At 49.3% G+C, this 19,223-nt stretch overlaps 2 protein-coding genes across 3 annotated transcripts in view; both read left to right on the top strand.

Annotated features, from left to right (window-relative positions):
* TP53RK (TP53 regulating kinase) lies at window positions 1-2,785 on the top strand. Its single transcript, XM_038571384.1, has 2 exons — window positions 1-298; window positions 2,197-2,785. Exons 1-2 carry the CDS (start codon window positions 16-18, stop codon window positions 2,673-2,675), a joined length of 762 nt encoding a protein of 253 aa, XP_038427312.1. The 5' UTR covers window positions 1-15; the 3' UTR covers window positions 2,676-2,785.
* Window positions 2,786-14,144: 11,359 nt separating this feature from the next.
* The window catches only part of SLC13A3 (solute carrier family 13 member 3), a 74,888-nt gene continuing 69,809 nt past the window's right edge, over window positions 14,145-19,223 (top strand). The window contains exon 1 of one of the 2 annotated variants that reach the window (XM_038572506.1): window positions 14,145-14,285. In XM_038572506.1, coding sequence (XP_038428434.1) covers window positions 14,175-14,285 — 111 coding nt within the window. In that variant the 5' untranslated portion in view covers window positions 14,145-14,174. Of the gene's footprint in view, window positions 14,286-14,859; window positions 15,007-19,223 lie in introns of those variants that run through there. The other variant, XM_038572507.1, reaches the window with a different exon arrangement.

The raw sequence follows: 19,223 nt of genomic DNA, 5'->3' as shown, positions 1-19,223 counted from the left end.
CGCCGAGGCGCAGTCATGGCGGCCCCCGACGCCGCTGCCGGCGCCGAGAGCGAGGAGACGCCGCGGGAGGCCGAGGCGCTGGCCGCGGCCCGGGAGCGGAACGGCCGCTTCTTGAGCGGCCTGGAACTGGTGAAGCAGGGCGCCGAGGCGCGCGTGTTCCGCGGCCGCTTCCAGGGCCGCGCGGCGGTGGTGAAGCACCGCTTCCCCAAGGGCTACCGGCACCCGGCGCTGGAGGCGCGGCTCGGCCGGCGGCGGACGGTGCAGGAGGCCCGGGCGCTGCTCCGCTGCCGCCGCGCAGGTGAGGCGGGCGGGCCGGGCGCGGGGCGGGGCGGCCGGGGGCGGGGCGGGGGTCTCCGTGAGAGAGAGGTCTCCCCCCCCCCGCCGTGCACCTCCTGCCTGAACTTCTGCCCTCCGCTCTCGCTCTCCGTTTCATCCCTTCTCCGGGAGCCGCGTTTCTTAGCAGCTGGTTCTAGCGGCCGCGAGCATGTGTCCTGGAGCCGTTGCTCTACCGCTGGTACTCCACGCGACGCCGAGCGCCCCGGGCCTCAGTTTCCCCATTTCTACCGTCTCCGTGCCCGTGCATTCTCTCTTCATTTCCTTCCTTTTAATTAAGGAGCAGGTGGAATTACAAATGCTTGCCGTGGAGCCAGGCTCTCTGGGTTCAAATACCGACACCCCCTCCCCCCGCCCCCCACCGCTTCCTATGCAAAGCTTGCAACAAACGGCTTAGGCGTCCTCCCCTGTGAAGGGAATTCACAGTACGTTGGAATGTATGGCTGGTCCACAGCACTCAGTCCATTTTAGATTTCATTGAATCCTTTCTTGCTTTTTCGTTAAGGGACGCCCGGGTGGCTCAGTGGTTGAGCATTTATTTGCCTTTGGCTCAGGTCACGATCCCAGGGTCCTGGGATCGAGTCCTGGCTTCGGGATCCCGGCTAAACTGAGCCAAGGTGCTTCTCCCTCCACCTGTGTCTCTGCCTCTGCCTCTGTCTCTCTCACGAATAAGTAAATAAAATATTTTAAAATAAATCAATAAAACACCATTGTACACCACCAGGGTATGCCTTGTCCTCAGATGAGAAACTGAGGCTCAGGTAACTTGTTCAAGGTTGCACAGTTAGTGACCCAGCCAGGCTCTCAGCCCATTACTCTGACTCAAACACTGGCCTTTGACATTTACATGTCCTTTCTTTCTTTTATTGATATTCTTTTTTAAAAATAATATTTTAAAAGATTTTATTTATTTATTCATGAGAGACACACAGAGAGAGAGGCTGAGACACAGGCAGAGGGAGAAGCAGGCTCCATGCAGGAAGCCCAATGTGGGACTGGATCCCGGAACTCCAGGATCACACCCTGGGCTGAAGGCAGGCACTAAACCGCTGAGCCACCCAGGCTGCCCTATTAATATTCTTTAGGCACTTGCTTTACACCAGGACATTGTTAGGTGATGGGAGAGCTGGAGAAATTTTGTAGCCAGCAAGCAGACATCTGCCCTTGCATGGATTTAATGGGGTTATTTGTGTGCTCCTGTTCTCTATTTTCACTCTCTCTAGGACGTAATTTCCATTAAGTAGGGATCATAGCTGCTTTGTTTCCTGCTGTATCCTCAACTGAGATGGCTCCAGTATGTAGAAAAGCGTGCTGGGCCTGATTGTCATTCAGTCTTTGAATGCAATGAATTCTTGAATGATTCATATTCTATAAACAGAAGCAGAGGCTTGGAGAATTGATTTGACTTTTAGGTCAAACAACTAATAAGGAAGGGAGCCAGGATTTGAATCCACCCTTTCTGACTGTAAAGGTGAATATTTCAGGCAACACATTGTTTGGCCCATCTGAATCCTTCTGAGGATACAAGAACCTACTCTGACTATGCTTACCCTTCTGGCTCTTTGCTGTTGTTGTTTAGGGAAGAAGTATGACACATGAAATCCAGTCATAAAGAGTGGAAAGGAGGAGGGCGCTTTGGCACTCCTAAACCTAGCTGTGGGGTAGCTTAAGGCACAGTCCTGCAGGGCATGAACAGGGAAAGAAACTTCCAGATGAGTTAAGTTGTACTGTTCTGCAGCATTCCTAAATCTCTTTTCCTAGAAGAAGCAGATGTGCACTGTAAAAGTCTGGCTCAGTCTTTGAAAATCAAACTTAACATTAGGAAAGAATTGAATCCAATAACCATTTATATCTTGATTGCAGGGATATCTGCTCCAGTTGTCTTTTTTGTAGACTATGCATCCAACTGCTTATACATGGAAGAAATCGAAGGCTCAGTGACTGTTCGAGATTATATTCAGTCTACCATGGAGACTGAAAAAACTCCTCAAAGTCTCCTCAGCCTAGCCAAGACAGTTGGGCAGGTTTTGGCTCGAATGCACGATGAAGACCTCATTCATGGTGATCTCACCACCTCGAACATGCTCCTGAAACCCCCCGTGGAACAGCTGAACATTGTGCTCATAGACTTTGGGCTGAGTTTCATTTCAGCACTTCCAGAAGATAAGGGAGTTGACCTCTACGTGCTAGAGAAAGCCTTCCTCAGTACCCACCCCAAAACTGAGACTGTGTTTGAAGCCTTCCTGAAAAGCTACTCCACCTTCTCCAAAAAGTCCAGGCCAGTGTTAAAAAAATTAGATGAAGTTCGCCTAAGAGGAAGAAAGAGGTCCATGGTTGGGTAGAAGGGTCTGTTTGATGCGTACAGGCATTTAGGCCATTTATGTCAAAAGGAACGTGAAGGAGTGCTCCAAATACGAGATTAGACCTAAATAAAGGTGTTGAGACATTTTAAGTGCTGTCTGTGATCATGCTTGTTAAGTATCATTATTGTCCACAGTTCTCAACACATTCTAAGCAGAATTGTGTATCTAAAAGAAATCTAGGACAGGCTTTCTCCCGCTGTGCCATATATACGTTGGGTACGTGGACATGGCATTGCAGAACATTGAACCACATAATGAGGATGTTATTTGCCTTTCAGTCCTTTGGGTGAGACAAAGACAAAGTCTCAGTTGGTGACGGATGTCTCTATCAGCCTGCTAATCCAGCATTTTTTTGTTGTGTGCATGGCCTAGTCCTTTGGAAACCAATATATGGGATATCACCAGCATTTTAAAACTGAAGTAGTATCATAGACTAGGAAATCAGAGTGCATGACATGTAAGTACTGTTTTAGAAAACTTGTTTCAAAGGTGTATGTAGACAAGGGTATATACCGGGTTTTGATATAAAGTATACTTCTTTTTGAGGGTCATAGTCAAGAAAGGAAAAATGCTGCTTTACTCCAATTAGTCTTGTAAAAAAAAAAAAAAAAAAAAAAAAGCAGGCTCATAGCAGCCAGGCAGCTGAAATGTACATAATTTTATAGAGAATTGTTTTTGTTTTTCTTGCTCTGTCAAAAAGTTGACTGATAGAAAGTTCCTTTTAGTTTATGTAGATGAGTCCATTTTGGTCACAGGTAGTAAGTATATAGAACAAAAGAGGTGAAGTGGCCTCGAAAGGACTAGAATTTGATAAAGCCTGATTTGAGGGAAGGGGCAGGAAAACTGAGCTAAGGTGCAAGATGCCACAAATTAACTTACACTTAAATCCCTGCCCGTCCTCAGTTTCTCCCCTAGAGGTGTGTGGCTGTGGGGAGGTATAATAAAGTACCTTTCCTCCTTGCCAGCTCCGGTTAGCAAATAAATATTTTGAGTGCCTTATATGTAGCTGGTATCATATTGGATCCTGGGGTGTGCATGGGGAGTGAGCATTCCTGGGAGTCTGGGGCTGTGTCTCCTTCACCATAGTCAACTCTGCCTGTGGCAGATGCCCAGGGATGAACAAAAACTTCCCTTCCTGGGTAGTGATGACCAGTAGAGAGGAGTGTTAATATCGTTGCCTGTTTACTGCTTGTTGGATACTGTGCCAGGAGTGTTTATACCGTATTTAAAACAACTCTAAGGTTTTCTCCCCAGTTTGTGGATGGAGAAATGGGCTCCAAGAGGGGTGACCTTGCCCAAGATGTCACAGGTAGCAAGGGATACTTCTACATGATTCCCAAGCCCACATGCTCTTCATGATTCTTTAAGAAATGAGATGCTGGTTATGATTATATTATTATTTGTAATATTATTTTATATATATTGTCATATTATACTTAGTATTTATATAGTTATAATTTTATCTTTATATTATTATAGTATGTATTGGCATTCTATAACATTTTCAAAAAACTTCAGGGGCCCTAGGAGCTGGCAATAATTTTTTCAATGACTATTTTCAGCATGACTGAGAGGGCTCATTTCCTCACATGTACTATAAGGCTAATAAGGCTGGTATCTGCCTTGTGGGGAGAGTGAGTGGTTCACATGCACATGCAGGCAGTAAGTTAGCAAATACCTGGTGCTCGCTGTGTGCCCAGGCACTGGAGTTACAGAGGAGACACGAGGCTGTCCTTACTCTTACAAGGAAACAAACTGACACTGGAAATGCTGTGTGCAGAAGTGGGAAGCGGGGAGCATGGTCCAGGCACAGGGACAAAGTTGGCAAAGGCGGAGCATCCTTGGGCAGTGAGGCCAGGGTGGCGGGTTTGCAGGGAGCAGAGTGGAGGAGGAGCAGGGAATGATATGGGGGAAGAGGGAAGGACCAGATCACACAGGGTCTTGTAACCAGCCTGGGTTTTGTTCTCACTGCATCTCAGTCTTTTAAACAGGGAGACATTTACATTGGTAGAAAAGGGGCTCAGAGAGGGCAATCAGAGACGCGAGAAACCAGGGGGAAGGCTGCTCCACTAGCCAGGTCAGTGATGGTGGTGGCCTTGGAGCGGAGGACTTGGCGCATGTGCTGTGAACCGCTTGGCCCTGTTGGTGTGTGTGGCACTGTGGCCAGTGGCAGTGGAGAAGTTAAAATGATCTTTGTAAGCATTGAGGGAGAGGGCAATACTGGAGAAACCCCAAATGTTCCCAGGAGGAGAACTGTCCCTTTGTATGCTCAGCCTGTAGCCCATGACGGGAAGTAATGGATTAAAGCATTCCTAGACGAGCCGTGAATTCCACCCCTGGTTCATTATCTCACAAAGGGCTGAGCAACCCACCGCAATTCCAGTTTCCTCAAAGTCCTCGTGGGGACAGCTGGTACTTTGCAGCTGTGAGCCAGTGGCACTAGCAGCTCCGTGTGAATTCCAATGGGAACCTTCCCAGGCAGGAGTTATAAAAACCTCATTTTACAGATGGGGAAATATGCTCAGCAATGCAAAATATCATGTCCTTAGGGTCACATAAATGACAGAGCTGGGATTCAATCCTACATTTTTAAGCCTAGCAGTTCACCATTGAGCAGTTACTAAGTTCTTTGCATGCATTAACCTATTTGACAGAGGAGGCAATTGAAGCACAGGGGAATGGAGCCTTGCTTGGCTGAGGTCACACAGATAGTGAGTGGCATAGCCAGGAAAATATGATGTGACATTGTGATATGTCCAACACTGCCAAGGACACAATGCCCACATCTTTCTAGAACATTTAGAAGAGCTCTTGTGGCTGGCCTATGGACCACGGAGTAGAGTTACCCAAACTGGGCACAGTGAGTGCCCTGTCCAGCAGGCACATTCTTGTTTGGTAAACTGACCACACTCACGGCATGTGCTTGCCACGAGGATCTGGCAACCCCTGCACCGTTGAGGGGACCTGTGTCTCATCTCTGCTGGGATGGGTCCTGGTTCCGATAACAACTTATTTACAAAGCCAGGCAGCCAACTTGTGGGCCATAGTCAGCCAAGTTGATTTTTTAAAATACCACATTAAGATACTTGTCTTGATTTATTGAGTTTTTAGGTGCTCCCTTAAACGTGTGCCTGCAGGAGAGCCTCCCTTGCCTCATCCTGGTCCTGACCCTGCTGCCACTGGCCGCTAGAACCCCTGGCCGTGAGAACCCAGCTGACAGGGCACTGGGACTTTCCTCTAGTGCCCTGAATTCACAGTGCTGCCACTCCAAACGACCCAACCACCCTTTCTGGGGCCCAGAGGAGTGGCTCTGTTTGCCAGCAGAGGTCGCCAGTTACTGTCCTTGTCAGTGTGAAGAAGCTTCCCTCCCATTCCGTCTTCCTCCTCCCCCACTTCTCTCGTCCCCTCCCTCCTCTGCCCCTCCTTCTTCCTCTCCTTCCCTCCTTTCCATCTCTCTCCCTACTTGGAACTTGGTTCATTTATCCACTCAGCACCTCAGCTGAGCATCCCTCTCTGGCAGGCCCTGTGCTAATCACTCGGGCTGCGTGGGGCTGTCTAGTTCTCTCCTGATTTAATTTTGTCATTCACTCCCTCACCTCTTCACTCATTCATTCACTGGGTATTTGTTGAGCACCTTGGCTGTGTCTGGCTCTGTGCTGGACCCTGAAGAAGCTACAGGGATGACGGAGCCCAGCTCCACCCTGGAGCCCCTTCCCCCCCTTTCGACACTGCTGCAATCCACGGTGTCCCCATTGCTCCCCCTGCTTCTGACCTGCCTTCCATACTCTCCCCTGTTCAACAACCAGAGGCACCCTTGTAAAGCCAATCTATGCTGCTACTCTAATCAGAAACTTGATGGCTTCTCATCTCATGTCTCCTTGCTTACCAGCTGTGTGACGTGGGACCCACTCATCGCACCTCTTGGAGCCTCAGTGTCCCCATCTGTAAGATGGATTGATGATGGTGCCTACCTCGTGGAGCTGCCGTGAGCGTTGTCATGGGTCAGAATCCCAGGAAGCAGACTGTGAGCTGCAGTGAAGGTGGGATGTTTACTAAAGTGTGCCTTTGAGGGTCATCCCTCACAGAAGGGAAGGAAAAAGGGAAGAGAAGGGCAGGAGAGGGCAAGAGAGGGCAGGGGGAGAAGTACGATCAGAAAACAGACCCAGCAATGGCCTCAGCTGACCCCATGGGGAGGTTTTGGCTACAGTGGCCCTGCAGTGATGTCCCAAGTTGGGCTGAGATGAACAGGCCCTCATAATCCCCCATCACACAGTCACTGGTGGGCCACCCCTGGAAGGACATGAACATGGGTGAGGCCATTCTCTGCAGAGACACCATCCTTGAAGGGCTGACAGCTGGTGGCTGTCTCCTGACCATACTTCCTACATTTAGGGCAAGCAGGCTTGTCTTGGGGACCTGGGCTGCAGGTTGATGCCCAGCACAAGCATCAGTGAAATAATGCATGTAGAGTGCTACCACAGTGTCTGGCACATTGTAACGACTAGCAACTGTTATTATCATATGACCTATTAATACAATTTTTACAAACAACAAATAGGCAATTATAATAAAGCATCATTTGCTCCACTTAGAAGCCAAAGATACACAGGTACACTTCCCCACACTGCTGGCCCCAACTCCAGTGTTTCCGAATCCAAAGTTCTGGGCCTGAGCTGAGAATTTGCATTTTAACAAGTTCCCAAGTGATGCTGTTCTGAGAACCACTGCCCTAAAGAAAATCCAAGTGTTCCTGAGAAGGACAGCAGGTAGATGCTAAGAAGGCAGAAACAGCAGTTATTTACTGTACCCATTTTAAGGATGAGGAAGCCAAGTCTCAGAGATGCTAAGTGACTTGCCCAGTCATCAGCTTATAAATGATAGAGCTTATGCCAGGCACTGTCATTTGCCAACCAAAAGTCACCCTCTTGATTCCTTTTGGACAGAGCCTCTATTTGTTCAGGTATTTAGTAGGTGAAAATGGCTTCATCTCAGGGAATGTCGGCCTGGTCCCTGATATACAGATGGGCATGTAATTTTTTTCTGGCCAATAAGACACAAAGCAAATCTGCAGAAGTTGCTTCTGGGGCAGAGAAGTTAGGAAAGGTGTGAGAATTCTCTTTATGCCCTGATTCCAACACACCCCCAATCAGCAATTCCTCCCTTTAAGTGCAGTGGTGATAACTGGAGGTTCAGCAGCCGTCTAGGGACCAGAGGCTGCCCTTTGGGTAAAGCATCAGTGAGAGGAAGACAAGGGAATAAAGAATGGGCAGAAATGTGAGTCCATCCTTAGTGATGTCACACCTCAGACCTCTTTTCCCTGACTTATGACTTGTATAAGTAAGCATCTTTGAAGCTGAAAGTGCTTTAGCCAGGTTTCCTATCACTTGAAGCCAAAATAATTCCTAACCAAAACACAGATACCCGTCCCCTAAAGTCATACTTCTTCATTGGCATCTTGCTGCCTTCCTGGGTCAGCTTGGCATATTGGGCAGCACAGGCCTGTCTACTGAGATCAAAGTGAAGAAGCATTATAGGCAGACTCCAGCCCCTTCCCTTCGCAGGCTGGAAGGTGAGACCCCTGGACTGAGATTCAGCCTCTGGAAGACCTGGCCGATCTCTGCCAGCAGCTTCCTCTGTGTGTTTGGCCCCTTCTGTTCCTCTGCCTCTACTTGGTCACCCCGTTCTTCCAACAGACAGTCCTGCTGCTATTTCAGGGACTTTGTACTTGCTGTTCCCTTTGCCTGCAACACTGTTCCTTATGGATCTTGATGTGGCTGCCTCCCTCACTTCCTGTAGGTCTCTGCCAAATGCCACTTTGAGAGGTCTCCAGTGAGCACCCTATATAAAAGTGACACCCCCTCCCAGCCCTCCCTAGCCTTTCTTTTACTTATTTTTTTTAAATTTTATTTATTTACTCATGAGAAACGCAGAGAGAGAGAGAGAGGCAGAGACACAGGCAGAGGGAGAAGCAGGCTCCACGCAGGGAGCTGACATGGGACTCCATCCCGGGATTCCGGGATCACGCTCTGGGCCGAAGGTGGCGCTAAACCGCAGAGCCACCCAGGCTTCCCCCCCAGCCTGACTTTCATCCCATTCCTGAGCACCTGTTGCTGTCTTTCACATTCATCTGCTTGATTGCTTCATGTTTACCCTGTGGGCAGGGGCCTGGTTTGTCCCCTACTCCAGCTACGGTTTCTACAATAGTGCCTAGAAGGTAGTAGGTGCTCTGTAAAATTTGCTGAGCTGAATTCCCTCATGCCAGTGCAGCCTGCTTGTGGAAAAGAAAATCATGAAGCCACATGAGGCTTCCTCCCACTACCCCAAACACACACACGCATGCACACGCACACACACATGCACACACACGCACACACCACCTACCCACAGTCTTCCCTGCTGGAGGCAAAACAGAGGATGGTCCTGGCCTGCAGCTTGGAACAAAAAACATTCAGAACCCTGGGGGTTTGGTGCCGATCAAGATCAAAGGCCTTCTCGTATTTGTAAACCTTCCTCTCCTGCCCGGGACACAGAAGGTTAGGGGATGGCCCAGAACCCAGAGTTAGATGAGCCCACTGGCTGGGGAGGGGGTGGGGGAGGGGGACGGGGGGGGGGTACTCTGGGCCTACCCCCTCCCCCATAGAGAGGAAAAGCCCTGCACGGCTGAACCTCTTGCTCCCTCCCCTCAAACCCAGCCAGAGAGCTAAAAGGGGTAACTAATCCCAACCCCAGCCTGAGGCCCACCTGCTGGGACTGGATTCAAAGCCAATATTGCTCTTGGAGCTATAGAGGCCTGACCAAAATGACCCACTGAAAAATGCTGACAGCGGTGCGTGACTTAGTGAGGGGGGCAGGAGGGGGGCACTGAGTCCTCCCCTTCTGTGGAGGGGGAGTGGAAAGCTGGTACTAATACTCCCCGAGCACTCCCCTCTCCCAGCTTTATTTTTCTCCAGAGCAGTGAGCACTATGGGAGATGTGACACATTTCATTCATTCATCTTATTAAAGAGCTAATAAAATGAAAGCTCCATGAGACCAGAGATTTTAATCTTGTTTGTCCACTGCTATAGCCCCAGCACCAAGAATGATACCCAGTATATAGTAGATGCTCAGTTAACACTTGTGAATGAATGAGAGTCATGCTTTTGGTTGATGTTCATAATAATAAAGTACAATGACTTAAGGCATTTTCAATTTTTCAGGACTTACTGGACCTCTGCTACGTTCCAGGTACTGTCCCAGGTGCTGGGAATGTGGCAGGGAGTAATTTGGACTCTTTGTTCTCATGGAGTTTAATCTAGCGGAGAATACTTCAAACGATGACTCACATAGTGAAGGAAAGAACTCCGGGGATTTTATAGAGTGTATGACGCGAAGTTGAGGAGTTGAGGAAGGTTATGTTCCAGTAGATGGGGGGGGGGGGGGTGCTCTGAAGAGGTAACATTTGAGTTGAGACTTGAGAGAAGGAAGCAACCATTGAGATGGGATGGTGGGAGGGGGCGCAGGGGGACATCCAGGCAGAGGGAGCTGTCATGCCAAGTACTCTGCATGTTCAAGGAGTAGGAGGAAGGTTGCAAAGAGGGAGGCATTCAGCGATCAAGGAGAAGGCAGGTCATCAGGCATGGCATGGTCATTCATGTAAGTGCTCAGCACAGTGCTTGACCCACAGCAAGCCCTTAAAACCTGGGCTGGTGACTATAATCAATATGTATGCGCGCTCCTATTAAATGGGGGGAGGGGCGCCTGGGTGGCTCAGTCAGTTAAGCATCTGACTCTTTGTTTCGACCAGGTCATGATCTCAGGGTCATGAGATTGATCCCACATTGGGCTCCACACTCAGCAAGGAGTCTGCGTGAGGGGTCCTCTCCCCCTCTCCTCCCCCTGCTCACATACTCCTCTCTATAATAAATAAATAAAATCTTCTAAAAAATAATAATTCTAAAAATGTGGTAGGGGAGTGGTGGTGTGTATCACAGGAATTTCAGCTCTATCATGCCCTAGCTGTGTGACCTTGGGCAAATGTCTTAATCTCTCTGAGCCTCAGTTTCCTCATCTGTCTAACTGACAAGCCTAGCAGGGAATGAAAATAAATGGTAGTCAAACCATCCATCAACTGTGGAAATTCTTTAAGAACTCCCTCCCACATTCTACTTCTTTCTCAGTGTAAAGGGGGGAAAACAAAGAAAAGGAGTGAGTGGATCCAGCCTGGGAGCCACCTTTTCTCCTGTAGGGTGCTAAAGTCCAAGTCATCCAACGAGGGGCCTCATGTTGTGTGGATTCTGCTTCCTGTAAGAAGCTCTTCTTAGAGGATTCAGCCTCTGCAAGTTCTGGGTGATCTCTGCCACCAACTTCCTCTGTGAGTTTGATCCCTTCTTCTGTTACTCTGCCCCCACTTGCTCACTCTGGGTGAGAAAAGTAATACCGATACTAATAGTTACCTATTGCTATGTAACAAATTGCTCCAAAACTCAATGACATGAAACAACTATTTGTTATGCTCATGGATCATGTGGCTCAGAAATTTGGAGAGGGCAGCGTGGGGGTGTCTGGTTTCTGTTCCACCATGTCTGGGACATTAGCTGAAAGACTTGAAGGCTAGGAGCTGAAATTATCTGTAGGCTCGTTTGCTCATATGCCAGTTAGTTGTTGCTGGCTGCTCGTTTAGAGCCTTGCTTTCTCTCTGTGGCTTTTGTGCCTAGTTTAGTCTGACATTCAGATATGGTAGCTGGGTTTCAAGGACAGGAATCCCAGGACTGAGCGAACCAAGCAGAAGCTGTACCCTCCTTATGGCTCAGCCTTGGAGATCCCATAGCATCAGTTCTGCCGTGTTCTATTGGTTGGCGCGGCACAAGCCTCCACCCACTTTCAACAGGTGGGAACATGGACCTCCAGCTCTCAGTGGGAAGAGTGTCAATCATGTTTTAAGAGGAGCATATGGGAAGCCCATGGAGGATGGAAGATAGATGTTGGTGCCATCCTGGGAAAATAAAATCTGCCACAAGCAGAATGATCATAATTGTTGTCAATTGTTGAATGCTTACTCTGTGTAAGTACCATGTTACAGCCTTGCTTATTAATTCTTCCAACATCCCTGTGAGCCACATACTCTTGTTTCCATTTCAGATAAGGAAACAGGCCCACTGGGGTTAAAGCCTTTGTCTAGGGTTACATAAGAAGTCAAGTGGGACAGCCAGAAGTTGAATGTAGCTTTGTCTAATGCAGGGTGACAGATTCAGAAGGGTAATGCACACAGATTATGGTACAGATTAAATGAGTTAAAACATGTAAAGTTCTGAAAACAGTGCCTGGCACATAGTGAGTGCAGTATATGTGCTTGCTATTTATTATTATTCCATTTGAGCCACTAGACTGAAACCTCTGCCGTAATACTAAATACTGTCCTCTTTATCTCTTAGCTCCTTCCAGAACAAGGAAGCCAGTCCAGGGACCCTGGGTGCAATATATCCTGGTCCCAACTACCTCCACTCAGGCTTTGGGGAATGGGCCACAGTTTCTATGATGTCAGCTGGCCCAAATCTCCAGGAATAGTTTCTCTGGTTTGGAGAACTATCCTCCCACACCCAGGCTTCGAATGTCCAAAGTGCTCCCTGCAGGGCCTCACCCTCCATCCGAGGTCGTCTGCCACTAACCTGGCTGGAACCTTTGATGAAGCCGGTGATTGGGCTGGCTCAAGGTCAGGTGCCCAATTTGAAAGGAACACTGGAGAAAGTTTCATCACAGCCTGCAAAGGGTCCATTGGGAAATAACTTGCCCTAGGGGTTTATGGGAATCATGGCAGTGTGACCCACATGGGAAATAATAAAAAAGAACAGAGGAGCCTCCACTTCTGAGAAGACAGAGTAGACATAATTTTCTTTACTTGCTGCTGAATACAACTGAAAAACCCTGTACAATACACATAAAACAAGAAGACTCTGCAAAGTAGAGAGATAAAGGCAGTACCTTGGGACCCAAGGAACAATCCGGTGATAAAGTCTATTGGGTTTTATTTTTGCCTCCTCTATCTTAGACTTGGAAGAAGCAGGCTACCCAGAAATGCCCACAGAAGCTCCCAGAAAGCCCCGACAAGAACCTGCACTCTATAGCCAAAGCACCGGGAAAGATCAGCCTAGCCAGACCTCTATCAGACAATCCGACTTTACTCCAGCTGAACACCACGGAAAAAACTGTGACCTCACCCCCACCAACATAGGCTGCCTGAGGAGCCTTGACTTCCAACCTCACCAGGCTGTCACAGTGTGTCCCAGCTTCCTTCCCAGGGCTGTGTCAGAGGAAGTGGAGGAGGGGGCTGGGACTTTCGTCCTTCCTGGCCTAGTAAGGATCTTCATCTCCTGCCACCCCCTTACCATGTTTGCTCTGTGAAATGCTTTGTTGAAGAGATGAAAAGACAAACTGGGGGTGGGGGGAGGAATATTTGCAAACCACATATGTAAGAATATATAAATTACTCTCAAAACTCAGTAGCTTAAAACAAACAGTCCAACTGGCAAGCAAACAGCAGGAAAAGATGATTCTCGGAAGAGGATATGCAGATGGCAAAGAAGCCACATGAAAAAATGTTTAATATCCTCAGTCACTAGGAAATTAAATATTAAAGCCACAGTGAGATGTTGCCACACCTCTATCAGAATGGCTAAAATCAAAAATAGGGACAACACCAAATGCTGACAAAGACATGGACAAACTAGATCATTGACTCGCTGCGGATGGAAATGGAAAGTGGTGCAAACACTCTGGAGAAAGTTTGGCAGTTTCTTTGAAAACTAAGGACGCAATTACCACATCACTCAGCAGCTGTGCTCCTTCCTGGGCATTTATCCAGGAGGAAGGAAAAGATGCCTCCAGGCTCCTACCTACAGGTGACTCAACCGACCCCAGGGAGGAAGTAAGAACAAAACGAACAGCCGTGGAGATTCCCAGTGAGGGCTCGCTCGGTGCCAGGCGCCGTGCATCATCCCATTTAAACTGCCCAACAGACCTCTGGTCTGGTAGAGGCCATTATCATCAGCCCCACTTTGCGGATGAATAAACTGAGGCTCCAGGGCCATCGCTCAAGGCCACGCAGCTAGACCGTGCAGAGTCAGGACTGGAACCCGATGCTAACAAGTGCTTTGATCCTCGCATCGTCTTTACCGCCCCTTCCACGGGCGGGCAAGGGGGGCCAGGGAAGGTTCCGCAGGTGTCCGCAGGTTAAACACGAGGCCACGCTGCCTTGAGGGCTGGAGTCCATTCCTTGTTCCCGTGACTAAAGTTCCCTAACTATCCCGACAGTCCACGCCCCCCCCACCGTCCCCTGCCCCCCGCCCGAGTCCCAGGGGCGCAGGCCCCACCCTCTTCCTCCGGGAGGGGCAGGGAGGGGGCGGGTCCCGAGCGCAGTCCCCTCCCCGGGCCCTCCCCGGACCCTCCCCCAGGCTTTAAGCCGGCGCCGGGGCCCAGGCGCGGGCAGTCCGGCGATCGCGCGATGGCAGCGCTGGCGACAGTGGCCAAGAAGGTGTGGAGCGCGCGGCGGCTGCTCGTGCTGCTGTTGGCGCCGCTCGCGCTGCTGCCGGTGGTCTTCGCCCTCCCGCCCAAGGTAACGCCTCCTCCTCCCGGGCGCCCCCGGCCCTCCCCCCTGTACCCTGCCCCTCTAACCCTTTCCCCGCTGCGCCTGGAGCCGCGTCCCACGCAGCCGCCGGGATGTCCTCACTGGCCCGGGAGTGAGTCTCTCCTCTGATGAGCTCTGAGGATGCGCTGAGCGCGCGGTGTTCAACGTTTCACCCGACAGTCACCACGGTCCCCTGAAGGAGTGCCACGCTGTAGGGTCCGGGGCAAGTCCCTGAACCTCTCTGAACGTCATTTAACTCCCATGTGAAAAGGGAGGAAATGAGACCGTCGACCCATAGGGTTGTGCAGACGAGGCAATCTATGTAAATCTCTTAGAACTGGTGCCCAGCAAGTGCCCACGACAGGCACGCGGGCTGGCTTTACTCCAGGCCCCTTTCCTGATGGGAAGAGCCAGGGTTTGAGGAACCCTCACGGGGAGCCTGGCAGTGAAGCTTTGCCTTGCGGGGCATCGTTTTGTTTCAGCCTTTCCGTGCCCTGCAGGGGGGGAGGGTTATTTAGCTCAATTTTCCAGAGAAGAAAAAATGAGGCTCAGAGAGATGAAGTGACTTGCCCAGAATCACACAGCACGTGCCTGAGTGGGGATCCAGCCCCTGGCTTGCCGGAACCCAGAACTTGAGCACTTTCTGCACTCTCAGAGAAAGTAAATCCCTCCACCAAAGGCTGCAGATTGAGGTCAGGAATGTCACGATGTAAGTCAACAGCAGTGGGGCCTGGGAGAAGATGGCCTCACCCTGCCCGGATCGGGTCCCTCAACGGTGCCTGGCCCATCTGGGGCATTATGGGAGGGCACGGACAAGGCTTCTACCACCAGGCGGTTGCTTCACTACCTCTCAATGCGTTATTAAATGTTCATAAAAAAGAAAAGCAGGTAGAGGGTGGAATTTAGTGGTACATTACCCAGCACCATAAGCAGAGACCAGGGGAGCTGGGCGAGGTGTTCAGAGAGGGCTGCATGGAGGAGGGAGCCCACCTTGGGCACAGGGAATAAGAAGGTGATACCAGCTGGTGCCAAAGAGATCCAGGTCTAATGTACAAACAAGCTTTCTGGTGTGGAATGATCCAGGCTCTTGGACTTCTTTGACATTGAAGAGAGAAACGACAAATGCCGGAATAAGATGAGGTCACTTTTTAAAAACCATCCCATTCCGGGGCAGCTGCTGACCTCAGGACCTTGGACCAACTTCCTTTCTTCTTTGGGTCTCGCTTTCCTTGTCTGCAAAGTGGGGCCGTCATGGCGCTGGCTTCTGAGAATTGATGTGAAGGGCCGGGTGAGGAAGTTGCCTCACTTTGTAGAGCATCACCGGTGGAAGGATGGGTGGGCCTGTGAGGTCCCAGGTGGAGCCCCAGGGAAGAAAAGAGAGCACGCAGCATCCTTCTCCCCAGCAGGGGCTTCTGCAGGCTTCTCTCTGCTCTGGCCTCTAGCAAGATCTCTGAACCCAGGGGCAGAGCCAAGTGTTACGGGGCCTGAAGCATATAGTACTGGAAGGGTGCTTTGTAAGAAAAAGTACACGGAGGGCTTGGGAGGGGCTCTGAATCTTTTTTTTTTTTAATTTATTTTTTATTGGTGTTCAATTTACTAACATACAGAATAACCCCCAGTGCCCGTCACCCATTCACTCCCACCCCCCGCCCTCCTCCCCTTCTACCACCCCTAGTTCGTTTCCCAGAGTTAGCAGTCTTTACGTTCTGTCTCCCTTTCTGATATTTCCCACGCATTTTTTCTCCCTTCCCTTATGTTCCCTTTCACTATTATTTATATTCCCCAAATGAATGAGAACATATAATGTTTGTCCTTCTCCGATTGACTTACTTCACTCAGCATAATACCCTCCAGTTCCATCCACGTTGAAGCTCTGAATCTTAAGCGTCATTAGCTTCACAGTGAATCCACTTCACTGGGTTGGGTGAGATGATACAAGTTCGAGTGGGGTTCCACTTGAACCCCAAGTGCCCCAGTAACATGCCAGTAGCCTTCTGCGATGGTGGTGGGGCTGATGAGTCAGGATTTGTGGGACGCTTCACTCTTACTATGTGCCAGGCGCCACGTGAAGAGCTTCTCAGGCATCGTCCTAGGTAACGTGCACAGAGCTGGGGAGACAGCTGCTCTCTGAGCATCCCGACTGACCAGGTGAGGAAATGGACGTTAGCAAGATTAGGTGACTTGCCCAAGATCACATACCCTGGACAGAGCCAGAAGGCAGGGAGTGTGCTTCTAACCATTGCACTTGATACTCTTTCCTCCGTTATCATTGAATAAGAACCTCTCCTGGTTCCCTACAGATGCTGGGGGCGGGAGAATCCTGCGTGTGGCCCTCTTTAAGTGGCTGATCAGTGAGGGCTTGCTCCCAGGAGACAGGTCTGGCTTCTTGGGGGATCTTAGCCTCCCTCAAAAATCTCTTCTCAGTATCCTCAAAGCCTCACCCCACATAATATGTATGTAATTATCATTATTTCATTCTTGGCTCATAATCACTGATGTTTCTCAATCTGATGTACAATGTGAGTCACGGCATCTTTAGAGAACATTGAACAGAGAACATTGCTGTTTTTATTGATCGGGGACATACGTTTAAAGCAAAGAGTGGGTGTGCTATGCAAACACAGGCTCCGGACAATTTCGGTGGTAATCTTATCCAATTTCAACCCTGTGATAACCTCACCAAACAAGGGCTGGGGGGCTAACAAAAACTTTATGTTTGCTGTGCAAATGTAGTTTCAAGGCAAGCATCCATAGTGTCAACTCCCACCCCCAATGTCACTTCTAAGCCTCTCTCATACAGAAATTCTAGAAAAACCCCCAATGTCACTTCTAAGCCTCTCTCATACAGAAATTCTAGAACCACCCATGCATGTGATATTGTACGTATGGGTTCCCAAAAACTTTGCAGGTGTCAGATCAGGAAAAACAGTGGAGAAGCCTGGGCATTTGCCATTTGCCCTATCTTGGGTCCTGGTTGTCCAGCTTGATGATGCCTCCAAACCACTGCTGCTCTGATGTCCTAGGAGTCTGTGTGGTTGACAGCGTTGGCCCTTGTGCACCTGTCCCCTGGAGACTGGTGAGCCAGTCTGTGGGGAGGTCAGAGTTAATCTGATGAGCAGATGGAAGTGGAGGGATGGGGGCGGGGAACAATTCTTACATTATGTCCTCCTGGCTTGGAACAGAACAGGGATGAAAAGGAGTGGGGTGTACTTCTGGAATGCAGTGATTGCAATTTCCAGTGCCACTGGAGGTTCCAGCTCTTGCTACAAGAGTGCTGGAAACATAGGAAGTCGGATGCTGCTGGAAGGATCACCTCAACATTTTCCAAGAATGGCCACCCTGGGAGATGGAAGTTTGGGAACTGGCCTTGGGCAGCTAGTGGGGATAGGTGAGACTGTTAAAGCAGCTTGCAAGTGAGCACTAGCTCCATCCATGTGTTTGCAGGGGAATCTTGCCGCCGTTCCCATCTTGCACCCATACCCACAGAATGCAGATGTAGCCAGACTAACAATGTGGCCAAGATGAGTTCTTGCAATGGGTACTCACATGTGACTCTAAGGATGCTTCGAAGAAGTACTGGGGAGATATTCTAGGCAGGACTGCTACAGGGTGTTGCACAGGCTGTGCACTGCACAAAGGACCTTGAGTTGGCAAAAAGAGACTGGACCTTCCTGCACTCCACCTGCCCAACTGTGTATCCTGGTGCAGGTGCATTTTGCCTGGTGCAGTGCTGGATCTACCTGAGGAAAAAAAGGAAAGCCTCCTTTCCTAATGTGCTGCTAGCAGCCAACTTGTTCTGGGGTGGTGGATCTTTTTAGAGGATGGTAGTATACCTGTAAGGTCAGAGGCCCACTTTTTTGCATTTGCCTAATTCTTAGGTGGGTGGGATTTAAGTGGATGATGAGGAAAATGGTCATTTCATTCCCAGTCTTGACTCTTTAGAATCAGAACTGGATTCTCATTCCACATACTTGCTCTGTGACCTTGGGCTCAAGTTTCTTTACTTGATAACATGGCCACAAGATCACCTCGCTCCCTGGTTATTTTTTGGGTCCCGTGAAATCATATATAGTACCTGTGCCATAACTTCCTGCTTTTAAGTTCAGTGCTCAAGGTTTGTTTCACCTCTCCTGAGCCGTACCTGGGCAACAGAGACCCAGAGAAGTCAAAGGATGGATAGAGCATGGGCCATAGCACTGAGAAGGCCTGCATTTGGGTCTTGGCTCTGAAACTCAGATGGGCAGCTCTGCATTTCTGAGCCTCTGTTCCCTCATTTGCGAAGCGAGGACTCACACGTTCCCCCAAGGGCTTTATGAGCCTTAATTAAGAGAACATATGGAAATTGTCCTGTGCTGTGCTGAATGTAGTGTGAGTTTATAATAATAACTGTATAAAAATTTTCCCCATTTATCCTATACTGTTTTATATACCTTTCAAATTTTGTTTATTTACTCTTCACGTCAGCCTTAAGAAGAGAGAATAAGGATGATCCCCATTTTTACAGATAAGGAGAGCAAAGCACAGAGAAGTTAGGTAATGTTCCTGAAGTCACACAGTTCCTCAACATTACTTTGTTCACTTCTCTTGGTCCTGGGTTTTGAAATGAAGACAGCATGGCCAGGGTTCTTAGAGACCTTGAGTCTTTCCTTAACAGGGACTTCCCAGAAAAACCCCATAGATCCAGCCCTGTGGATCCAGTACCTTCCTAGTGCTTTAAACTTGTATTATCTCACTGAACCCAGAGAGCTCAGACAGGGAACCCCCAAAATGGACTAGGATCCGATTTTGTTTCCATCATCCAAATCATTGCCCACAACATTTTTGCCAGGTCCCCTTCCCCTGCTCAGTATTACTTACTTAATTATATTCCTATCATGCCTACCCCCCATTTTTTACATTATTGCTGCCTTACTACCTGCCTCTCCT

The sequence above is a fragment of the Canis lupus genome, chromosome 24, assembly GCF_011100685.1.
Source record: "Canis lupus familiaris isolate Mischka breed German Shepherd chromosome 24, alternate assembly UU_Cfam_GSD_1.0, whole genome shotgun sequence".
NCBI lineage: Eukaryota > Metazoa > Chordata > Mammalia > Carnivora > Canidae > Canis > Canis lupus.
This window is presented reverse-complemented; position numbering and strand designations above follow the sequence as displayed.

Bases quoted from the DNA above. Each gene is read 5' to 3' on its own strand.
- TP53RK (XM_038571384.1), top strand. From the start codon at position 16: ATGGCGGCCCCCGACGCCGCTGCCGGCGCCGAGAGCGAGGAGACGCCG. The intron at 299-2,196 runs GTGAGGCGGGCG...TCTTGATTGCAG, and splicing joins GCTCCGCTGCCGCCGCGCAG to GGATATCTGCTCCAGTTGTC.